This window comes from Triturus cristatus, chromosome 1_2 (genome assembly GCF_964204655.1).
Source record: "Triturus cristatus chromosome 1_2, aTriCri1.1, whole genome shotgun sequence".
In the NCBI taxonomy this organism is placed as follows: Eukaryota; Metazoa; Chordata; class Amphibia; order Caudata; family Salamandridae; genus Triturus; species Triturus cristatus.
The window spans coordinates 23,192,879-23,218,363 of NC_140580.1; the positions used below are offsets into that span (position 1 = coordinate 23,192,879).

A 25,485-nucleotide genomic window follows, 5' to 3' on the forward strand; every position below is an offset into this window, starting at 1 on the left:
AATTTCCTCCATGAAATATGCTTACTTACCTGTAATTTTAAGTTTATTCAGAGATTGAATCTTAGAGAGGTGCTTGTATGACTTTATTCAGAACAAGCGTGTGGGCAAGCATGTCTACTGGAGAACATTCTTTTGAGAAAGGTGTGATCACTGGAAGAGCATGTGAAACAAGATGGTGGCTTGTGATAGTGACAGGTCTTTCAGATCTGCTTTACCAGTGTGGTAAAGGGCAGTGGGCAGCTTTGCTGAGATCTGGTTAGATTCCATTTGCAGGCTTGAAGCATTGTGTGCAGACTGGGTTAGGATGAGGATTATGTGATCTGAGTTTGGTGATCTGTGAACGATCTGCACATGATGTGTTCCAGCTGCTTAGGCCTATGTAAGAAAACCACCGCCCACTCCTTTGCTAAAAGTGCTTCTTCCAGAGTTCTCAAAAAATATATAATGACAGCTGTAGTGCACTCAATGTGTTCAAAGTATCAGTTTAAACATCGTGTGCATAAAAATACTAAAGTTGGTGTGCTCGCTTTGGGGTGGTTCCACCTAACCACCAGTTCAAAAGAAGCAGATAAACCAGGACCCAGTAGTTCTGGACAAAGTTAGCACTACCGGGGGTACTCAAACATGAGTATTCACAAATTGCTCATTCAATAGTCTAAACGATGGAGACCATAATTACATTTAAAACAATATAGAATCATGTGTTTAGAAAGAACAGTGATGATGAAAACAATAATAACCGATGTTCTCCAATCCTTCTTTATTCAGAAGAGAGTTCATGAAATAATGAAGTTTCAAATTGAAGATTTCAAGTGCTTGATTTATCAAAGCAAGATTATTCCCAATGCATTTCGGGTGTTCTAAGCACCCTTCCTCAGGGGAAATCTACAATAAATGAGTACAAACATATGTTGTAAAGAAATATGTATATACATTACTGTCTCATTCAAACATGTGATAGAACGCGCACATGGTTACTTTAATACAACCACTTTTTCTGCATTTACGTTTCATTTTGAATAGACTCTGGCCGTTACCTGCTGTCAAGCCCCAAGTAAGACACCCATCGCTTTATGCATATACATGTGAGAAACACACTTTCACCGCATTAAAATTGGCGCACCACTATGTTAAGCCCATTATGTGAGTAACTTAGGTAATTCACATTACTTTACAGCTATCGGGACAATACACACAATATTTTCGCTAGTGAGAGATCGCTGATCGCTTCATTGGGTAATCCATCATTGGCTATCAGCTCAGTTTCACACGGGTTTATCACCGTGACTGTCACCCCAAGGTAATGTCAACACATCTATCTGACATATCCAATAGACGCGCTTTTTCTTTTTCCTTCACTCTTATGAATTTTTTAACCACTGTTCACTTTTTTGATAATGGCCGTCACCTGCCTTTCATCACTACGGGTTTGTCCTTTCTTTTTCTTTTTCATCACGTTCTTTCCCACGATACAATCAATAAACCGCTTTCAGCATTCATTTATGTAAATAATCTGGTGTTTCTGGTTACAGCATCTGGTGGCCGTTTTGTGAATCTCATGTTAATCTTTTTCTCTATTTAAATGCTTTTCTCCCGGCAATTGTAAGAACGCTTTACTATCACATGTTTGAATGAGACAGTCATGTATATACATATTTCTTTACAACATATGTTTGTACTCATTTAGTGTAGATTTCCTCTGAGGAAGGGTGCTTAGAACACCCGAAATGCATTGGGAATAATCTTGCTTTGATAAATCAAGCACTTGAAACTTCTTCATTATTTCATGAACTCTCTTCTGAATAAAGAAGGATTGGAGAACATCGGTTATTATTGTTTTCATCATCACTGTTCTTTCTAAACACATGATTCTATATTGTTTTAAATGTAATTATGGTCTCCATCGTTTAGACTATTGAATGAGCAATTTGTGAATACTCATGTTTGAGTACCCCCGGTAGTGCTTACTTTGTCCAGAACTACTGGGTCCTGGTTTATCTGCTTATCCAGAGTTCTGACACTTTACGATCTTACCTCCACTAGTGGTTCTATTGAAATGGCCATCGATACTGGGGCAGGAATCAAGCCTCCCCGCTGGATCCCCTGCCTAGCGATGACTTGTCTCTTCCTACGATCCACCAAGCAGACTAGGTAGAGTCATAAGGGGGAGGCATGCACTGATATTGCAACCCGCAAGTGAGGATTACAATGCCTGCCATTTTAGAGGGGACATTGGCCTTGGTTGTTTGTAAAGCACCAGAAAGATAGAATTTACAAGGAGCCCTGCACCTGTGGTTGGTATACAAAGGAGAGGTTCTGGCTTTCACCCGCCGTGGTTTGGGTGCGAGTTTGACCAGATCCCAGGATAAGAGTGGAACTGATGAAGCTGGGTTTGCTTATTTGGTTGCTTCTGTCCATTCAAACTAACCCTCTGACCCCAAGTGAAAGACTAAGTTAGGTGGCTTTAGCTAACTGGTCATGAGAGGGAAGGAGTGGGGTCTGAATGCAAGGAAGAAGGTGAAACTAACAAGACCAGTTTTCAGAAATGTGCTTTTGAGTTCTGCGGAGAGATGGTAATGCCAATGCCTGATATTAAACACTCTTATTGCTGAAGCATTCCCTACAGCACTCTTACCTGCATTTCATTTCCTTTTCAAGAGCGACCTGGGCCTCCCAAGAGCATCAAGCTGGTCGACGTCTGGGGATTCAACGCTGCTCTGGAGTGGACTCAACCCGATGACGATGGCAACTCTGAAATAAAGGGCTACACCGTCCAGAAATCAGACAAAAAGACCGGGGTAAGCCTCCCTAACGCTGGTTGCAACTGAGCACAGCCAGCCAAATGTAACCAATCACATTTAAAGCAACAGCCAGTGCTTCACATGGCAGGCACTGTCAGGACCCGTGTATCGGCACTTCTTAGCAGAGGGGCACTTCTTTTAATTGGAGAGTGTCAGCCAGGGCTTTAAGTGGGATGAAAAAAACTGGGGGTTCTCTCAAAGGGGCGTGGTCAATGTAATTAAGGGCGTGGCTTAAACCAGGTAAGCTAAAAATCTGTGTTTAGCACAGTGTGCCGCCCAACTTGTATTTTGCTGTTCCTGTCATTGCGTCCAGATATATGATATAACAAGTCGCATCATACCTACAAGTCAATGGTTGCTAGCTGCAGAAGATAAATAAGCAGCAACTATGGCTTGTATATAATATTGAAAAACCTTCCACTTAAAGCCCTGGTGACACCACGGCAATGCTGCTGCTCCTGAGTTGCAAAAAGAGAAGGCAAATCCAGAGAGAAAATGACTCTCTTTAAAGGATTTCCCTTCCGCTACAACGCCACGCGCACATCGATGGGCCTGCTGTCAGTGCAGTCTGGGGGGAAAAAAACTGTCCGCTTGTACCAAGGCACAAAACAGAGTCCGATAGAGACCTGTTTCGAGGCCCCCTTAAAAAAACTGCCGGTGCTCAGACCCATTGAGACCCGGCCCACTTAAAGCCCTGGTGCCAGCACTTCTCAGAAGCAAGTAACTACTCTGGTATAGGGCCCCTCCACTTCAATGTTTCCGTTCCCAGCACTGACAATAGCAAACAACAAGCCTCGTTATGGGATTCCACATCCACTCCAGCAATGGATTCCACCACAAACACACACCCAATGCCGGTGCATTACACGTGCATAAGCACACTCCGTTCGTACCCTTATGAACGTCTGCGCCAGGCTGAAGCACCTTATAGATGCCCGCGTTTCGCCCAATCAAAATCTTCCTCGTGGCAGCACAACATCCCGAAAAGAAACCTTCCTGCCATCAGCAGACATGTGTTCTCTCACAGTTTGTGGTAAGAGTTGTAAAACGACAATTGCGGAGCCACGCCGTTCTCAAAGGGCCCGTCACTGCCTGACAAAGACCCCTGCACTCTGCACTCTGCTTCCGCCTCACATGCATTTCAGTAAGAGCTCAGATGTCCTCGTTGTTTGCAGGCAGTCGCAGAGCTTCGCATGCAGATGGAAATAAACCATTATGCAATTGGTTGTATTAACAACATGTATTGTGAAAGGGAGAGCAGAAAGACGACTAGGATGGCGCTGATTCTGTCAAGTCGTATTGACATGTTGCCTTAATATACGAACGAGTATGCTCTACCCTATGCATCCTTCCGAGGTACGGAACTGTCATGAAGTCTGAGGGTCAGAATCTCAAAACTGATCAACGCATCACTACGACCTTAGCCAGTAGGTCATGTGCGCTCCTACATAATAAATGTGCGCACCCTACAGCTGGATTTCTGCAGAAGCAAAGGGAATACTGAAAATAAAACACATCATTCTGTTTATAGGTTGAGCATTTGAGACCTCTTGTATATACTTTAGTATATACTTATATATACTTATATGTGTATGTACTTTGTGGGCTCTGGAGATCAGCCCCAGGACTTGTCTGTTTCACTTAAGGACTTTTTTTCGGTTCAACTGCCTCTATTTAACTGTCTTGATAGAAAACGACCAGCAAAGGTCAGTAAAATACCAGAATCACTTTAGCATTCTCTAGATCCCAGTTTATAGTAGCACTTGTAGATAATATTTTTTTCAAATCTTGTTATTTCAGTGATATGAACACCAAAAACCATGGTTTTATGTTAAAAACAGAGCTTTGGCCTAAACCATTTCCTGCTGAAAGGCAATGCTTCTCTCCACGTGTTCCCATACCTGGCGTGTCCCGCAGTTTGGTGTTTACTTTTCCTCCATGTTAAAGAACAGTAGATGTTTCAGCACCCAGGCTAATGTGCTGCATAGCCAAATACATATAAGGTCCCAAAGGCGAGACTGATTGCATTGCAAATGCTTGTTCAGTTTTTCTCTTCTGATGCTGTAGAGTGTGGGGTTATCAGCCCGTCAGATAGTGGTCGCCAAGGCCCTCATTTCAATGGCTGTTAATGATACCCATTATTTCCCATCTTTTAAATTTTCCATGAAATGTTTCCTTTGATTCCAAAGCTTCCAGGGGCAGGAAAAAACAATCATTATAGTTTTGGGGGCATAATATGTGAAACTTGGACTTATTGTGTCACTTTCTATATGTTTGCATTGCACCAGGACACTCTGCCAGCTTGCAGTAGGTGAAATCTGTGTTGAGACACTACTGAGCTGGGTGCTCCCTAACACTTATCATTCCAATGGGGCTGTACCTGAATTAGAGGGCTACTCATAATGAGGGCATTAATGTTACACCCAGGTTGACCTTTTCCACAAACTAAACCATTGCGACATCACTAGAGATAATTTAGAGGGGAGCACATTTGTTGCTATTGAGATGCATGGATACAAAGGACGGGGGCTCGAATGTCATCAGCAGAGCGATGCACTTGATCAGGCTCGTTATAATCTCTCCACTGGCCCTGGAGGTGGTTTAATCAGCTAATGCACCTTTCGATTGGGTTCAGGATGTATTATGTGCTGCTGAATCATCTGTCACTGCTGGGACCTCGTCCAGCTTCTCAATCCTTCTAGAGTGGCCTTGCCAAATACAAGGTGTGTTGATGTCTCGGGCAAGAAAGTGATGAGATCGTACAGGCTGTCCTGGAAGCCTGATAGTACTGGCATGCCGGCACTGCGCCTCTTGCAAGGGTGCCAGTGGTCTCTGAGCAGTGCTGACACCCAGCTCAGGGTTCCTGGCTACCACTGTGTAATGCAAGAGATTAGGTGAGATGTTTGACACTTTTCTCCCCATTGGCGCCACTTGGTTGTTAGTTAAAACTCCTACTGGCTACTTAGTTCTTAGTAAAGGGGGGAATAATGTCGTTATTGTATGATGCATTTATAGGTTTCTCCATGCAAACACTTTTCATTTTTAATGAATCGGTACAATAATTTAAGCGATAAAGAAAAACTAAAAATAAAAAACAAAGCAAGATCATAAAGTCCTGAAAACTATCAGAGGCGGTCAGTAGAGCAGCAACGATGGCGTGGGCCCTAGTACAAGCAAGGAAAATTACCCCTTTAAATGATGTTGGGATAGTAAAATACAGCATTGTCTGGTTCAGTGGGCACCTCAAGGCTTTAGGCATAAGTGTCACTGCACCTGCTGAACCAATGTTAGCTAAGCATCTGCAGGCGGTAAGGAAGAGACATGAAGCAGATGATGTATGTCCAGCAGCAGAGTCCAAAATATTACACCTCAGTCTAGCGGACAGAAACAAACTAGAGGCCGCTGCAGGTGCACTCTCCCCCAGGGCAACTGCTTAAACCTCTTTCAGAGGAAACTCATGAGCACCGCCTCAACGACACAGGCACTGATGGGTTTCATTGAACAGGTAGCACATCCACCAAGAGGAGTGAGTCATGCAAAGCTCATTTCATAGACATCCTCGTATGAGCCACAGGGCTGCCCTCTTGGTCACTAACTCAATCCTGCGTTATGCACACACTGCATGCCACATCCGATGCCTTGGCCCAGACAATGGCGTTCAGAGAGAAGATGACACCCATGCCTCCTATATCACACACTATGTACATGGGTGGGTGTGAATGGAAGGAACAGACAAAACAAAGATGGAGCACTGCGCTTTTAGGAAGAAGAACCCTCACTCTTCCAAAGGTGACATGCTTCATCATTGGGTTACCTCCTCACACTGGGACCGCAAGGAACCCAGTGTGGGCTACAACTCCCCAAGGGAAGGAGGGGAGGTGATTTGTTATAAAGATGAGCAATGGCAATGTATAGGAGTGAGGGGCAGAGTGCAAGACTAGTGAAAGAAGTGTAATCTAAAACGATCTCATAGTGGGCAAAATTGTCCTTTATTCTTGTGCCCCCAATGGATAGAGTTAAAAATTAGTGGATATGGATTGCTATAATTGCCCAATCTTATGTGGTCAACATGTTTCTGCCAAGGAAGATTTGAAAATGTTCAGAGGCATTCGTCAGGGCCAAGGTATTAGCCAGGCAGTCATGCAGCCACCATGCAGCACCAGCAGCCAAGAACTGGCTCATTTGCCAACAGTGACAAAGGCAACCCCTCACCCGAGCCTGACTCACAACAGACACCTGGCTCCACTCCTGGAGTCTGTCAGTGATGCCAGCATTGCTGCACAGTGGCACTGTGCTGACTAGCACCTCATTGATGACACCTCCTCTGAGGAATGAGGACCTTGGAGGCTTAACAAGAACAGGTTCAAGCAGGAGCTCAGGCCCAGCAGGGTTCATGGTAGTTACATCGATGCGCACCCGTGGGCGCCAGTAAGCTTTTCATTTGCCTCCGTATTAGGGTTCGACTGTCATCTCCAACTGTGTGATGCAAGAGAACTGAGTCTGTGTGTATACATTGTTTGCTTCACATCATGTAGTCTGGTCAAATCCACTTGCTCTGATTGACAGTTGATGAATTCAACACCAAAGCACATCTCTTCGATTTAGAGACCTGCCCCATGTCAGAACAAGGACCACTGTGTTTCTATAAATATAGTTTCCTTTGATTTTTAAATATTTAAATCACTTTAACAGTCTTTTGAAAGCACTGAACACTCCCCCTCTTGTATGATGTATTCTGCTCAGCTCAGTTTAAAGGGGCCTCGGCTCACCTCTTAAGGCACACAGTATGTGGCTTTTTTTAGAAGCCAAATAACTGACTACGACAGCATTAAAAAAACCTTCGCAAAATGTTAATGTCAATTATATTAGCGCAACCAAGACTGAGGGGTCATTCAAGTAGACTAACACATGGGGGAAAAAAAGAAAATCATTCGTGTACATGCAAAACTAGCATGGTTCACAAGGTTAAAAATGTGACACACCTGGATTTGTATCATCTACAGTGTCTAAAGTACTATATTATATATATATATATATATATATATATATATATATATATATATATATATATATATATATATATATATATATATATATATATATATATATATATACATATCTGTGTGTGTTTACAAATATATATATATATATATATATACACACACACACACACATATATATATATAAATAAAATGGCTTTGCCACCCAAATACCCCTACCCACCCTAAAATACCCTTGCCATCCAAATACCCTCACCTACCTTAACCCTAAAAAAGCCCTAACCACCCAATATCCTCACCCACTCCTAAACCCTAAAAATCTATCTATCTATCTATCTATCTATCTATCTATCTATCTATCTATCTATCTATCTATCTATCTATCTATCTATCTATCTATCTCATACCTGCAAAATACTTAAATTTTTGTTGTGAAGGCATGTGTGGTAAAGGCATCTGCTAGGCAACATTTTGCATGGTAAAGGCATATGTATTGTAATGGATGCATGGTAAAGGTATTGCATGGAAACAGTCGTATTGTAAAGGCTGTTTCTCCCCAAAAACTGACAGTTAGCTCTGACCTGAACTTAGTGGCATAGCACAAAATGATGAGGCCTCCTGGCAAAATGTGATAAGGGGCCCCTGAGTCTCCCATATCTTACAGATTTTCTTTGGCCTGAATTCGGGCCGTCTGAAGGTTTGGGGGGGCCCCGTTTGGGGCCCTGTAAGGGGTGCTGCAGGAGCTTGAGTTATGCCTCTGTCTGCACTGGTGCATTGTTAATTTTACAGCTCTTGGAGCCATATCTTGATAGACTCCAATGCCTCAGCACAGAACCAAGGGCCTTTCTTTTATGCACCTGTAGTGGTTAAGAAGCCCTTATGATACGGACCATGGAGTTTCTTACGCTGAATGTGCACACAAACAAAATATGAGTAAGTGCAATGATAGGGGCATATTAAGGGGTAGAACAATTAGCAGATGACAAATGGCAATGCCAATAAGATGAACACCCACGTCTGCAGGTAAGAACACAGACAACTGGGTGACTAACAAAATGTCAGCACTTCACTGCCTTTGTGCTTCCTTGTGGTAGGTGCTCGTGGCCCAACTTAGGGAAAAGCAGTACTAAAAGCAAATACCACCACCTTTCATATAAAGTTCTGTTTATCGTGTCAAGAGTCAGTATACTCCCCAATGCCACTCCCCCCCCCCCCCAATAACTCTAAAGCAGGGCTGTGGAGCTCTTGAGCAGCCTTCTTTCTTCCCTGGAGACAATGCATATAAAGCTCTTCTACCGCTCCTCCTGCTTTCCGTAGTTTTGCTGTGTCTCAATGGTTTAACAATCTGTGTTGAGGGTGAATCTGATGCATGCAAAATGTGATCAAGAGGCCCTGCAAATATCGTGCTTATAAAATAAACAATTTGAGCTTGAGCAGATCAAGTTCACTCCTGTACATTTGCTGCAGTTCGGGTCCTGCAGAACATATTGTTAAAGATAGTTTCAGTATTCTTTTGAACAGGCGCAGCTGGCACAAGTAATAGCGGTGAGACGGGGCTGGGGCGAATTCAACAGATGTCGAGATAGGTAAAATGTAATAAAATAAAATCACTTACCTTGTGCTAACTGCATCGCCCACTCGACTGTAGCATGCTATTATCACGAAGGGTTGGGCCTTTGCATTGGTGCTCCCCCAGCGGTCAATGCTGTAGCGTGAAGGATTGGGTTGATGGGACTTTGTGTTGGCGAGCAGTGTGAGCGACAAGGTTTAGGTACCAATGGGCTGGTTTGTGGTCGCAAAGAGCCCAAAAACTTCAATTCAGTTCCTCCAAGGTGACACAAGGAACTGAGGGACAACACTTGGGGGTCTGGGGCTTACTCCAGATGCATCTGGGTGCTGGTTCAGGTGGTTGGAAGCCTGTTATAGCCCTGTGGCTCTGAACAGGAGGCCAGCAGACTAGCCCTTGGAGTCACTCTGGGAGCCCAGGGTTCAGGTCCAGCCCCTCTAATGAGGGCAGGAGGGCCTCAGGGCAGCAATCAAGCAAGGCAGTAGTCTAGTAAGGCAGCAGTCACACAGAGTAGCAGTCCTTTCAGTAGCAGAGCAATCCTTCTTCATGGGAGAGACTCCACAGATCCAGAAGTGTACTGCAGAGTTGGTGTCTAAGGTCCATTGTTTATACCAGGTGCCTCTTTTGAAGTGGGAGAAGCTTATAGATGTTTCCCTTTGAAGTGCACAGGTTTCCTGCCTCCCTTGCCCTGGCTCCAGACTTACTACAAGGGGTATGCAGCCCTTTGTGTGGAGGTAGGACACAGCCTATTCATTGTAAGTAGGGCTGTGCCTAGCTCCTCCCTCCCATCCTGCTATTGATGGCCCATGCAAACTCTCTATTGTGTGTGGCTGTCTAGGAGAAGTACACAGAGCCTGACTGTCCGCTACACCCAGTCATGTGACCCAGAAGCAGGCTGCAGGCACTAAATTACTAGGGCAGGAAAATGCCAGTTTCCTAAAATTAAAACAAGGAGATGATGGATGGAGCACTGAAACTTTTCAAACACTCACCCGAGTAACAGATCTAGGTTTAATCCATCATCGTTCTTTAACTCACTTCTCCACCCCAGTTCAGACCCTGCCATATGCAAATCTGTCTTGACCATGTTCCTTATGGGAATAGCCCAGTCCGAACTGCCAAGCCAGGTCTTCCCTGGACTGGAAACAGGCATCCTGGGACTGGTTTCGGGGTAACACCCCTCATCAGCCAGGCTAGCTTGAATCCAGTGGCAAAGTGAGCAAGGGACCCACGTCTGGGCATATCCTGCCAACATAGGGCTAATAAAGCAAAAACAAGGAGATGATGGACGGAGCACTGAAACTTTTCAGAGACTCACCCCAGTCACAGATCAGTTTGCTAAAAGTGGCATTTTCAAAATTGTAATTTAAAATCTGTCTTTATCATAAGAGAGGATGTTTCATTACAATTGCATGACGCCAAACATGAACTAAATACCTCTTCCCATTTGGAAGTTATAGCTTATTAAATGTAATAGGGTAACACCAATGTCTTCCTATGGGAGAAGTAGGCCTTGCAGAAGTGAAAAACGAATTTAGGAGTTTATCACTACTAGGACTTGTGAAAACTTAAAGGTGCATGTTCAATTATTTAAATCCACTGCACCTGCACCCTGTCAAGAGCCTACCCTAGGGGTGCCTTATATGGATTGGAAAGTAAGTGCCAGGTAGAAATGGCAGTTTAAAACTACAGATACAGGCTGCTATGACTGACAGGCCTGAGACATGTTTAAAGAGCTACTTAAGTGGGTGGCACAATAAGTGCTGCAGGCCCATTAGTAGCATTTAATTTACAGGATCTGGGTACATATGGTACCATGTCACTAGGGACTTGTAAGTAAATTAAATATATGCCAATTGGGTATAAGCCAATTCTACCATGTTTTAAGGAGAGAGTACAAGCACTTTAGAACTGTTTAGTTGTGGTAAAGTGGACAGGGTTCTAAAAGCCAACAAAAATTGGGTTCAGAAAACAGCATGGTGAAGGCAAAAAGTGAGGGGATGACCTTGCAGTAAGGGTCAAGTCCAAAACTCTGCCTCAAGTAACTTTTTCTATTCATTTGAATAAATCTTCATAATCAGATCTCAAAATGGTGTTAACGGTATCACTGTTTACTGGACTGTTCTATTTAACTGGTGCAAGAGACCACTTACTTACATCATGAAAGATGTGGCCGTAAGACCTTATTATACAAGAAGCTAGTAGCAGAGTGAATAAATGTAGTTAAGACATTATTGTAAGTTGAGAGTGACTACTGTGCGGAAGGCCTGCCAGCAGCTGGCAGCCTGTTTGTAGCTGCATGCCAGTTGCAGGTGCCACAACATGTGGGGGACAGAGTGGCTTCGAGAACTGACATGGGATGCATTGTGGGGGCAAAGGCTATAATCTTCTTGAATGGGACGGGTGGTGAGTCTGGGTGGAGGTGTGCTACACTGTGTGAGATACTGAGTGCTTGCTGAAAATATGATGCCCCAGTGGTGACTGCTACAATGGCTTCTGGTGGAGTGTTAGAGAAGAAGATGAGTTTCTCTGTCAGAATTCTACCTGAAAGCTATCTGTGGCCAGGGCTGCTCACAGGGCTTTGGTCTCTTGCTTTTTAGGAAGGCATGGCACTGATTAGCATCCAGAGATGGAGATTGTCAGTCACAGCCCATGATTATATCCTGGTACAAAGTTGGTAACGTCTTATGACAGGAACATTTCATTTTGATGCAGTCACTGCTGCAATGTCACTAAATATGTAATGATTCTACTACCTTCACATTCACATTTACAGTCTATGTTCTACTTTAATGGACCAATGGAAGTTGTCCCAGTGGAGTCCACAAACTACAGTATCATTATGCGACAATTATCATTTTCACTTTTTCAGATGTCTGACCACACTTGAATTGGTAATGAGCAACTCCTACACTTTTGACTTTTTAGTCCCATTCCTCTTCCCTTTTCCTCCAATTTTAATCCACTTTAGTGCATTTTTCCCAAAGTCCTCCACTTTTGTATATTTTGTCCCAAATTCCCAGGGCTGGTCTGGGAACACAAACCAGTGTTGGCAATTCAACTGGACCGGCCCTGGGGCAGGGGGAGAGGGGGTGCTCGTGAGAAGCACTGCTGCAGCTTTAACACTGCCGCCGCTTTTGTTACAGGGGACTGATATTGCAGCACTGCTGCAAAACCGGCCCCCAGTAACAAAACCAGCCCTCACCGTTCGAAACCTGGCCCCCACCCTTCCGGCTCACCCGGAATATGCCCAGTGTCTGCTACAGCTAGTCCGGCCCTGCTAATTCATCGTGTTTGGAGGCCGATTGTGAAGACATGTGCATGTGTGGGGCTGTTGTGTACATATGAGGGGCCCAGATGATGTTGATTCCTGAAGCAACTGGTCACAAATTTCTTCTTGTGTTTACAGGAGGTGAAAAAGACAACTGTGGATGAGGTAGTCAAACAGCAAGCTTTATACTTTAGTCTGCTGTGTGGAAAGCTATTGTTAGGCTGCAGCGCTCTGGAGACACCTTGTGACTTTTATAAAAGAAATCCAGAATCCTAGGTTAAAAGAACACAGATATCGTTTTCAAATGTCCTACCTCCCAATGCTAGCAAAGATGTGGAAGATTTTTAATCCACACACCGTCTAACGTACTTGACAACAGTGATCATCAAAATCTGGTTGAAAACAGATGGATTTTAAACAAAACTGACAGATCGGTATCAGGTGCGGCTCCGCCATAATGGCGGAGGAGCATCGCCCCTTTGGCTCAGAGCCAGCATGAGAAAAATAAAACGATGTTCTATCATTGTTTTATTTTTCATTTGCTGGCTCTGAGCCAGCGCGTGTAGGTCAGGCAGGCTGGCCGGGCCTTGGGAGGGGGGAGGAGGAGCGCTATGTGCACTTCTAAGTGCGCATGTGTGTTTGGCCGGCCGTCCCAGCGGGTTTCCCTTAAATACAGGCACTCCGTTGTGCTACTGAATTATTACAACTGCATCGAGTCAGGGTTTGACCCCATATTTCAGATCCATATTGATTGCGTATGCTTCAGTGCACTAAACGTACCATAGCCCAGCAGGAGAAGTCTCATAGTCCGCTATAGTTATTTGTAGGACAGCACTAGATGATTGCTATATATATAAATGGTGTGGTGCAGCGGCCAGGGCAGCTGACTTCGGAGCACAGGGCTCACGGTTCGAACCCCGGCTCCGGCGGCAGCTCAGCTCAGCACCATGTGACTCTGGGCAATAGCTCACTTAATATCCACGACGGCCCCAGCGCCTTGAGACCCGTAAGGGTGAGTAGTTCGCGCTTTACAAATACGGGTTTAGATAAAAGCATCCACTTGTAACCATTGGGAGTAGGTGTTTAATAGCAGGCGTTGGCTACGAAGCCATATACGTGACAGACTGCGCTTTTCAAATATCACTGATACAACACAAGACAGGGAGCAGGCTTCGAGGTGGGAGAACGCTTCTGAAGATGGATAGTCGGAAAAGGCGCGTAACTATTCAGCCATATGGTGACCAGAATAGCTGTCCAGTGACAGACTGCGGAGATTATCACCGAGACACATTACATGTAATCTGTTGAAGCCATGTGCGCAGTATCACAGGGATTGTCCTGGAACTCGCAGGCCGCTCTCAGTTCACGGAAAAGTATTGCCTACTGAGAATATGGGCCAAAAACAGAAAGCCCTACTGACCTTATACTTTGTGGGAGCAAAATATATGACACGTATTTCTGTGGCAACTGATGGCCTGTGTTGGATAGTTAGATATTGTACCGTGTTTGGAAGTCTCACACATCGAATACCGATAAGGCCGGAACCGGACAGCGAAGCTTTTTTCAGAGCGGCCATTTTGAAAGCCCCTCATTTACCCGAGCTCAATAAAAGCTGCTGATAAATAACCAAATGTTCCTTCCTTTCATTGATCAGTTTTGCCTAGCGTTAATGCTGAATTGGGCTCAAAGCCTTTCAGTAATCAGACACAATTCAAAGTAGTTCAGACAGTTATTGATGGAGACAGAAGTGAGCAGTATGTAGCTTATAGATGTGTAGGTAAATATCTTACAATACTTTGCAAGAGCTGTCATACTGGGGCAGATGCTTTCGAATACAATATTACAGATAAAGGACCAGATGTATCAAACAGTTTTACCCATTCTGTGTCTAAGGGAAAATGTGTTCATGCATCTGGCCTAAAGTAAAAACACACGATGTATCTCTCTCAGATCCAGAACTGGACAAATGTGGCTTTTTTATTCCGCAAAAGAGAATGCGGGCACATGGTGCATTTTTTACATCATCACGTAGACTAGGATGTTACTGTCGCCAGAGGGCAGCTGGTAAAGCCTGCCCTTTCGGTCGCATAATTCTTCGCAATGCTATCCACTGATTTACTCGATCGTAAATATGTTACATCACACAAACTTGACAGCCTAAAAGTCAGGGCCTGTCTTCTTACCCTACAAATGTAGATGTAAGAGCTAAATATTTCAGCAAAAGTAAGGTTTTGCTATGAGTGTTTGTGAGAGAAGCCATGTTTTTAGTCCCCACGGTTGCGAAACATTTCTTCGGGACTAGCGCCCTCTCGCCTGGAGTGGTCGTTAGTCGATAAGGACAGCCTCTTAATTGATTGGCAAAACTTCCATGACACACTCAGGACATAGACGATGGAGTAATGCTTCATACCTTGAGGTGTCAGGCCGTGGCACTCTGCAAGACGTCTCGACAACGGTCTAGATACAACATTCGCGTCTTATGTACACAGTAGGTTACTATTGTATCACATTTTGAGCTCGAGCTCACAGAGGCAGGAAGGCCTCCAGCCTTTTTTGCAAGCAGTGTAAGGGGTTGGAAACGCACCAGGCTGGACCACTTCTATCCTGCCAGCAGGCGGGGGTGTCTCGTTTCTGACACCGGCTTAAATCCCTAGCGAAAAATATTTTTATCTTTTCTGAGTGTGCGACTCTGCTTGAGTGATTTACGGTGGTCTGGCTAAGCCGAAGAGCACCTGTCACGGCCGGCAGCGTGCTGACGGATATCTGGACCAAATACAGCGGCAGGAAGGCATCCCCAGCCTCAGAGGACGGGTAGCACGGAAGTCCAAGCCAACTGGGAGCCGGCTCTTTATGGAGGGAATGTTTTTATTCGGCAATTAGGAGACAATAAGACGCAGAGTGTGTGTTTATCGAGATAATCTAAGGATTTTAGCCTCCTTGCAGTATTTTGAATTCATTCAGCATGTGAGCACTTTAAACTCTTCATTTCTTATTTTCTTTAATAAAATAATTAACGTTTTTTAGATTACGTTTTAGTTTGTTTTTAAAGGTAAATCTCGTGATCCTTCAACATAAGAGCCTTTTAAATGGGCACGTTGATCTGAGTTTTTGTATGTTCCTTGTTTGTCCCTGGATAATCCATGGATTAGAGGAGTGGCAAGCCTCTGAGATAGCTGAGTGTGATGAACACCTGTTCAAAGACATGCAGACCACACGAGTGAGTCTTGGCGGGGCTGACTCAGACTTTCATCCTTGGAGCATTAATGAAAGAAGTATAATTATACTGGATCGTTTTAAGATCTAGTCAGTGAAGTGTGCTGCGAACATTGTCATTTTGGCCTGAACATATATGTGTACCATTATATGCATTTAAACTATGATCGGGGGGAATGCTAAATAATGAGCCTCTTACTTGTAGTCTTCATTTCCCCTCATAGAGTCCTCCTGGTCCAAGTCCTTACACTTGAGGATGTATCCAAGCAGTGAATACAAGTTGCACCACACCATACAGATGCAAAATGTGTTTATTAGAAGGACAACAATTACTTCTGTGCTGTTGTCACAACTTTGGAACCAAAATGACCATCTTAATCGCCACAAACAGAAAGATGATAAAGTTCAATGAAGGTTTGTTGTGAGGACGAAGTTGCCGCTCAGCAGATCTCAAGTAAGAAAACTCCCCCTGCCTCCACCCAGGAGGTGGAGAACGCCGTAGTGCGACGTCTCTGTACATCGGCAGGAAGGGGTTCCTCCACGGAAGAGTATGCTCCAGCAATGGCTGCGCCTGCACTTCCACCGGCCACCCAGGAATCTCCGCTCTGTACAACTCGCCCTCACAGAGATACCTCGCATATGTTAAAGCTGCACCGGAGGACGCTCCTTCTCCCATCTCGCTGCCAAAGTCTGGGACCTCCGCACTACTCCGTTGCTGACCAACTCCAGGAAGGGACTCAATACATGTTTTTCAACTGAGAACTGCAACAAGCGCCTGGATACCCTCCTGTGTGACAAGTAGCGCTCTATAAATGAGACTTGATTAATTGATTGATTGATGGCTTGATGTGACCCATCCACTCAAGGTTTGAGTAGAAACCTTTTTACCCTTTGCAACAGAGCCATGCGCAATAAACAAAGAGTTAGACAAATGATAAGGATTAGCGCATTTTGGATAAATCAAAAGAGGCCTTATGACATCTAAAGTAGAGGGAAGTGAATCTGAGGGAGGGTCGGTAAGCACTGGCAAAATAACAGCCTCAGCATAATGAAAGGAAAAAGAGACCTTAGGGAAAAACTTGGGGTCCAGCTTGAGAACCACACTATCAGGTAGGAATTTGAGATCGATCAAAACGGCCGTGAGTGCCCCCATTTCCCCTAATGCTGTGCAGAAGTTATGGCTACCAAGAACACCACTTTAGCAGATAACCACACCAACTCTGCCTCCTCAAGAGGTTCAAAGGTAGTGCCTTGCAATCCCTGCAGAACTAACAAATCCCAAGACAGAATTTATTTCTAAATTGAAGGTCTCTGCAACCTGAAACTGCTAACTAACCTGAATATCAAGGGAGAAAGTGTGGAGAAATCACCAGAAAGGGTACGAAAATCCTTTATTGCAGCACATTGAGTTGAAAGAGTAGGCGGTGCCAATCCCTTCTCAAAACCATTCCTTAAAAAGTCTAGCATTTTAAAGGAATCAATCACAGTTGGATCCTCAGAGCATCATTTGGAAATAGAGTTCCAGTGTTTTTTATATGACCTTAAAGTAGATTGCTTATGAGAAGACTCAATCTCAAGAGTAACTTGTGTAGAGGAACCCAAATTCTCTAAACCTATTCGTTCAACAGCCAAAGCATCAGACATAACCGTGTGACAAACAGGGGAGACAACACTGGAGATAAAGGGGAGATTGTGAAGGAGGGGAAAAAACAACCCTGTGACAAAAAGAGGAGAAGAAACCAATGACATCCGGGCCAATAAGGCTAATTAGCAGGGGAGCAGTAAACTCTGCTCTGTCTGCAGAGTGTATGGTGTTTTGCCAACTCTGCTTGGAGCGAAGATTTTGCCAGCCGCAGCGTGGCTGTGTTTTTCTCGCACGCGGCTCGAGCTAGAAATAACAGACGCTAGATCGTCCCCCCGGTGAGATTTCTCAATGAGGGCGGCCACGACAGGTCACTACCGCTTGCATTGAGAAAGCTGCCGCTCACGTTGCAAAAGCTGCCACTCGAGTAAAGAATCTACTTGAGTGGAAGAAAGTAGCAGTGCCGTGGTGCCATTCATGCTGATTTTACAGTGCAGGAAAAACTCCTGGTGCTAAAAATTAGCATGAGCTGCTTGTGGAACTTTGCAGAATCTCGCAGTGTTTTTAGGCAACTTGCAGAATTCCAGGCAGGAAAACGCAGCGAGTTCCGCCCAACCCTACCAATAAGCCACAATTAGGATCACATGGGCCTCCTCCAGTCTGATTTTCTGCAGTACTTTCGGAAGGAGATGAATTTGGGGAAAGCATACAGCAATCCAGGAGGACAAGGGATTGCAAAAGTTTCTATTGCCGACTCCTGAGGACATGGTGTCTCTGTGCAAAAAAGGAGACACAATGCACTGTGTGCATTGTTTGGGGAAGCAAAAATATCTCACCATGGAATTCTGTATTCCTGACAGACAAGGTGGAACTGAGGAAGACAATGAGGCATTAATGGGAATTAAATGCAACGCTTGTGCAAAGTTTTAAGTGTGTTAATTACATTACTTTTTGATAAGGGCTGCTGATTCTGCAATGGAACGCATGAAAACTTGTGTGCCTATGTTCCGTCGACCCTCTGTTACAACAGAGGCAGGTGCTACATTTTTGGGCCTGGTGTTTCACCATGTGTCCCATCGTGGCAAATCTGGAAAGAATGAAAACTGAGCTTTGGGTAGGACAGAGACCATGCTTAATCCTTGTTGCAACCCTGTAAAATCCGGAGCAACATCTCACAAGGCTCATGGTGTTAGCTGAGGTGACACATTTCAGAGAACCCAGCAATAGCAACCAATCTGTATGTTCTATTTTTGTCCCATGTTCACAGTAGGGGTGGGCGGAATTTGCGAAATTCACCTTCGCAAATTATCGCGAAAATGTTAAAAATCTCCGCAAACACGCGGAAATATCGCGAAGATGCAGAAGTTTTTTTCCCGCACGTTCGCGGTATTTTCTGCGTGGTCGCGGCTCGCCAACTTACCCAAGCGGTTGCTCGTGGGCACGGCCATCTTGTTTTCACTTGTCTCGCGGTGCATGATCGCGAGAAAAAAGACGTGAACGCGCGATGAATGACGTTACTGCGGGCGCGAACTGTCGCGAGACAGCGCAAATGGCTACCAACAATCCAACATCTCGTGGAGAACGCGACCGGATCGGGAAAACAAGTCGGCGAACGCAGGGATTCAGGTAAGGCTATCGCGCGCATGCGAGAATGTATTATTTTACAGCGCGAGCAAGCAAAACATTTCCGGTAAAATGCGGATTGCGGAAATGTTGACATTTTCGCGCTCTCCGCGGAACGCAAGCGGAATGGAATTTTAGCCCAGGCCTAGTTCACAGGCTTCCAAGAATGCAGATATACAGGGATTCATTGGAGAAATTAGCAGTTCTAAATAACAGTTTAACAACTACTGGTTCATGGGTCCCTCACACTGTAACCTCATAAATTACTGAGTGGACCCAATCCCTCCGATACTGAGTGGTCTATTCCCATCCAGTATTCACAGTGTGCCTCTGCGATGTGTCTACCACATATGAGAAGAAAGGAACTGTCTTACATTCTCTTTCTCCAGGCACTAGAAGTACAGGCTGAGGCTTGAGCTGGGTATACTTTGGTCTTCAAGCTGAGGGTGGTCTCAATAGCAAGGAGCCCACCATAAGTCAAGGAGATCCTTTCACATGTCAGGCAACATTCAACCAGCCAGCACCAGGCAGAAGAGTGTACCCCAGCTGGAGGAGGAGCGCTCACTAGTAATATTAATACGACTCCTGGTCTCTCAGAATGAACACAAGAGTCCAAGGAAGAGGGCTGTTTTACCCCGCCTCCCTTCTACGATTCACAGCTATGGAAAGCCAATTGAGAAAGGAACAATAGTACCAGTGGATACTGATATTGCATAAAAGAACAATCCTTCAACAGGAATGTCATCCTAGTGTTATATCATGACATTGAGTGGAAACCAACAAGCATGGCAACCTGTCCACTTTTTCTTTGCGTGCATAAAATGTGGCTACACAATACAGCTGACTCTGATCTAGTCAAATCCAGGACAACAGTCCCAATTTGTGTTGTAGGTCGCATATGAGGCTTTCTTGATGGTCTTCGCGCCCCTCCCTTCTGCATCAGTCACTTTCCAGCCATGGCATGTGGATAGGAGAGTTAAAGCCCCAGCCATCAACCCAAGCATGAGTCCAAATGAAGGAGCGAGTGGTGGCTATACAGAACAACCTTGAACGACGGCTAGTTGTAACTGACCACCAGATTTCTTGTGGTCTTCAATTAAATTGAGAAGGCCTGGTATAGGGCCCAAGAGCCCGGCAAATGTTTACCCTGCCCCAAATGAGGGTGGGAGCAGTTTTCAAAAATCATACTCTCTTATCTGTTACCTCCACTTCATGATCTTCCATGACAATTGGAAGAGTTACCAGATGACAGAAAACTGACCAGGCCTGACGCTGCCAGCAGGGCAATAAATGGTGCAAGTAGATGCTGGCTTTCAGGGAACATTTACCCCTCCAGTCAAGAGATACCCTACTCTTCCCTGTTGTCAGAAATTGTCCTCTTCCTGCCTATCAAAAAAGAACTTAAGCTAAGAAATTAAGGGCCTGATTTAGAATTTGGTGGACGGGTACAATGTCTCGTATATAACAGATATCCTGTCCACATTATTTCAAGTGTCTTAGGATATAATGGGTGGACAGTATATCCATCACATTTGTGGTGGAGTACCTATCTGCCAACCTCTAAATCAGACTCTAACACCACAGAGAATTCAACCAACCTTGTCCCAGAGAGGCTGCCTCAAGAGGTTGCTAAGATTCTGCTGCCATTTACCACTCATATTGGAATTTAGGAGGGCAGAGCTCATGCATACCTCAAGGGCAATACTGACCTAATATGGCCTTTATATTAGGATTCTGATGCATTAATGCCCAAATGTCCTCTTTTTTCAGCTACTAAGCCATGTAGAAGTACCTAGGGTGTCATTCAGAATATGATGGGGGGTCCACCAGGTCAGCACTCTGTATGGTCTCTGCTCCCCTGGTATAAGACGGCCCATCATATTTAGAGATTCCCCACCAGGCATGTTGGGATCGTTCTGACTTCAGTGGAACCACACCACCAAAGCTTTGCCAATCAGTGCCATCTATAATGCACCTGCTCAGGAAAGTTTAAGATTTTCTTAACACAATCTCCTAAAGAAAAAGTTTGTTTCTAGAAACACAATTTCCTTGACATGGTGGTAACTTTTTTGCTGCAGTACATACATTTCTTCCTGCAGAAGGGGTCCGTTGTGCATTGCCCCTCCCTGAGAAGGTGAGTGATGGACGCCCTGCCATTGATAGAGCAGGATAAATGTGACTATGACATGACAGTCTTTCTTTTGTCGTTTATTCTTCTGCAGTTAAGAAAACAGAATAACATTCAGTTAACAATATTCACATTATTTTAGCTAAGAAAAATCAACTATCGTGCCTTGTGCACATTTCTCATGTTATACAGTCCCATGTTATATTAGTAGTTTTGCGTATTGTTATTTAAAATACATGCATTCAGAGTGGATTTAATCGAGCAGATTTTATTTTCCACAATCGTGCTCAATCAGCGCTCTTGCCTGCTGCTGATGAACAAAATAAGGCAGCAGAGGTAACCCTGGGCGTAGTTTGCGTAGTAGCGCTACGCGTAGCTACGCGAAGTGCACTTCGCACTACGCGAGATACGCGTAGCACTACGCAAACTGCGTAGTACGCTGTTCGCGATGATTGCACAGTGCCGGATGCTTGTCCGCACTGTGCAATCATTGCAAACGGCATCTTGCACAGTGCAAGTGGTTGTTTTCTGCCGCTCGAGTAGATCTTTACTCGAGCGGCAGCTTTCTCAACGCGGACTGGTAGTTTCTCATTGCGAGCGGTGGTGAGCATACGCGACCACTCGCAATGAGAAATCTGACCTCCCTGCGTTGAGAATCTCGCCAGGAGGTTTATTTATCACGCTCGCGATCGGCAACTTGATGTTGCTGATCGCGAACGAGGAAAAAGTCTCGCCGGGATGTCATTTTGTTCGCTCGCGGTTGCCAACTTGACATTGAGGACCGCGAGGGAGCAAAAAATGCCAACTATGCTACGCGATTTTGCACTGTGCTACGTGCAATTTGCGTAGCGCGAAGTAGCACAAACTACGCAAACTTCACGAGCGTAGCGTAGTTGTCCGCCCGGGGTTAAGCAGGGGGTGTCCCTTTTGAGTTGACAGGTCAGTTCCCGGGCTGATTGCTTTAGAGCAGTGACTGGCTTCTGAACACAGGAGGGGGTGAGATCAAGATGGGAGCAGTGCTGACATTGGAAAAACGTTACTCAGGGAACCCATCAATCGGGGGCCAAGTTGTGGCAACAAAAAGGGAGTGGGGTCATGAGGGGAAATAAAAAGGGGGTGGAAAGGTGAAAGGTCATGAAAGGTGGAGTAATGAAAATCAGTTTGACTTTCAGCTTATACATTTATTTTTTTATAACTGCCCCAACAAAAATTGGCAACAAGGAGAAATGTGACAGTAGGTCTGTTCAAGCTGCATTGGTTGCAAAGGCTGGATTTTAAAATATCTTCTGGGGTAAAGGAACCTACTGTAGAGAGCTTTGTGTGCATAGTAAATCTCAGGAAATAATAATAATGGTAAGATAACTCTGGTGGTTAATGCACTTGCTGAAGAGATCTGTGTTTTGTCTAGAGACAGTTTTGACCTATTAAGTATCATAGATGTGTCTCTTGGAAAACATATCCTTTAACATGCAGATGACAAAGGGGCTATTGCTTGTGACTCAGAGATCCTTTTATTACTTGTTTTTCTAGTATAGCACAGTGGGCTATGAACGGGCATCAAGGACCCTGATTCCAACTGTAAGGCTGCTAAAAAAGGGTTCATTTGGATGAATCATTTTAAAATCCAGACTTTGTGTTTCTCTCTGACAATAATCCCTACCAGTAAAGACGATATATGACTCCTACACCTAGAAACCGTCATTGTCTTCTGTAACGTGCAGTAAAATGATGTGCACACTTTTATGATTTATTGTCAAAGTATGTGTGCATGCGATGTATAGGGCTTTGACGTCCTACACTGGGATGAGTGCTACAAAAGAATTAAATATAAAAAATATTTAATGCTATTTAAATTGTTATTCTTCTAAATACTTGTATAGACTCATACATCTGACATTCTTACAGTACATCTCTTATGTGCGCAGTCTAAAGCTTACCTCCAAATCGTAGTTTCTCTTAAATACTTGTGAAGGGATAATAAGCTATGCACCTTTGATTTCCTCCTTTGCATTGCACTTACGTGTTAGGCTCCAGATAGCTCCCAGCTAGGATTATACTCAAACAAAAGAAAGGCTGATGGCCCTTTAAATGTGGCCTTTATTTTGGATTCCCAGTTGAATCTAAAATATGAAAGCTCCCTCGCTGTCTGCAGGTTGCTGCTCCGAACAGAAAGCAGGCAATGTGCTGGCGCTGCTGAATTGGGAAAGACACACAATTGATGGACGAAATGCAGAACAAATCAAAACATTCACCCCCAGTCAAGAGATCTGGGTTAAATCCATCATTCGTTTGCTCACCATGCCACCCCAGTTTAGACCTGGCCATATGCAAATCAGTCTTGACCCTGTGCTTCATGGGAACAGTCCAGCCCGAACTGCCAAGCCAGGTCCTCCCTGGACTGGAAACAAGCATCCTAGGACCGGTTTCGGGGTTTCACCCCTCTTCAGCCAGGATAGCTTGAGTCCAGTGGCACAGTGAGCCCAAGACCCACGTCTGGGCATACCTGGCGCACTTAGGGCGAGAAAGCAAAAGACACACAATTGATGGACGGAATGCAGAACAAATCAAAACATTCACCCCCAGTCAAGAGATCTGGGTTAAATCCATCAATCTTTTGCTCACCATGCCACCCCTGTTTAGACCTGGCCATATGCAAATCAGTCTTGACCCTGTGCCTCATGGGAACAGTCCAGCCCGAACGGCCAAGCCAGGTCCTCCCTGGACCGGAAAAAAGCATCCTAGGACCGTTTTCGGGGTTTCACCCCTCTTCAGCCAGGATAGCTTGATTCCAGTGGCACAGTGTGGCCAAGACCCACGTCTGGGCATACCTGGCGCACTTAGGGTGAGAAAGCAAAAGACACACAATTGATGGACGGAGTGCAGAACAAATCAAAACATTTACCCCCAGTCAAGAGATCTGGGTTAAATCTATTGTGTCCTGGTGTTGTCAAATTACACCGGAACAAATTCAGCATGGGGCAAGACAGATCCCTGACCCGGCTTCATAACAGCTGCTGGATCTGGGACCAAGCTGTATCCCCCTTCATTCAAACACTGGATGGGAGGGAAAGGAAAGGGGCTGATAGTGTGTAAAAAAAAAAAGCACATGCGGCATGATTAGCACTGATTAAAAGCACTGCACTTTAAACTGAATCATTGGTGCAAAATGAGAGGGTGCTACTGTTTGCATGACCCTAATGCAGACAAATCTTTTCGCCCCTCTGAAGATTGGCGGCCGGGGACTGGGCCCAGCTCGCCCATGCCAAAAAGCCAGCACCTAATGAAAGCATTGAGTAGTTTTAAAGTTCACTGTTATGACCTCTGTTTTTACATACACCGCACAGGCACTAACCTACTCGATCTCTTTCCAGGAGTGGTTCACGGTACTGGAGCACTACCACAGGACTAACTGCACGGTGACAGACCTCATCATGGGCAACTCCTACTACTTCCGGGTCTTCTCAGAAAACCAGTGTGGCCTCAGCGAGAAGCCCACGATAACGAAAGACTGCGCCTTCATCAAGAAAACAGGTTCGTAATAAAATGTGTCACACTACACTGAATGTTTGGAGGGGTTCTTCATTGGGTGTGCAAATCCTTATTTACTATTTTTCATCTAGCTTTCATGACAATGAAAATCACTGTAAGGTAAAGTAGCGAATACAGCATGCAAATTGTTCAACACGTCCCCTTTCAGCTACGTAGAATGGAAGCGGGCCAGGTCTGGAATAATAAAGAGTAATCCTGCCCTGCCCTCTAGCGTACATTCAATGTATAACACGCTATCTAAAAAGTTTTGCACATATTCTGGATGGAAGGAAACTTTGGCCTCGCCTTGGCCTGAAACCAACATTCGCACCCTGCACTGAAGTATTGTGAGAGTTTCGGAGCAAGGTTCTTATTTATAAGAGGACTTTGCAGCCGAAGCGTCTCTTTTTTTTAACGCTCCGATGGCGCAGGCCTCTCAACCAGGCCACTCAAAGCCACCCTGCGTAGCTTTGCATGGCCTCATAGATATGGAGTAAGGCAAGGCATCACAAAAGGGCTGTGTTGCCTTACTCAGCATCAAGGAGGCATTCCATGGGCGTTTTGGCAGGTGTTCCCATGACACTGCCCCAAATTTACAAAATTACGTAAACCTGGTGCAGCGACAAAACCTTACGCCTCCTTGTATTTTCTTCTTTCCATGTGTTCGGCATTCTGCAGCACACATAGAAAGAGGAAAACACCTCTCCGGATTGTTTTTGTGCAAGAAGGTGCCCCTTCCTGAATAAAAACAACAACGCAGACACCCTTGCAC

General features: G+C 44.8%; 1 protein-coding gene across 1 annotated transcript in view; it reads left to right on the forward strand.

The window, feature by feature from the left end:
• MYBPH (myosin binding protein H) overlaps positions 1-25,485 on the forward strand; it is a 160,133-nt gene that overhangs the window by 68,109 nt on the left and 66,539 nt on the right. The window contains exons 6-7 of the mRNA XM_085600181.1: positions 2,659-2,798; positions 24,557-24,716. Of these exons, the coding sequence (XP_085456307.1) occupies positions 2,659-2,798; positions 24,557-24,716 (300 nt within the window). The remainder of the gene's footprint in view (positions 1-2,658; positions 2,799-24,556; positions 24,717-25,485) is intronic.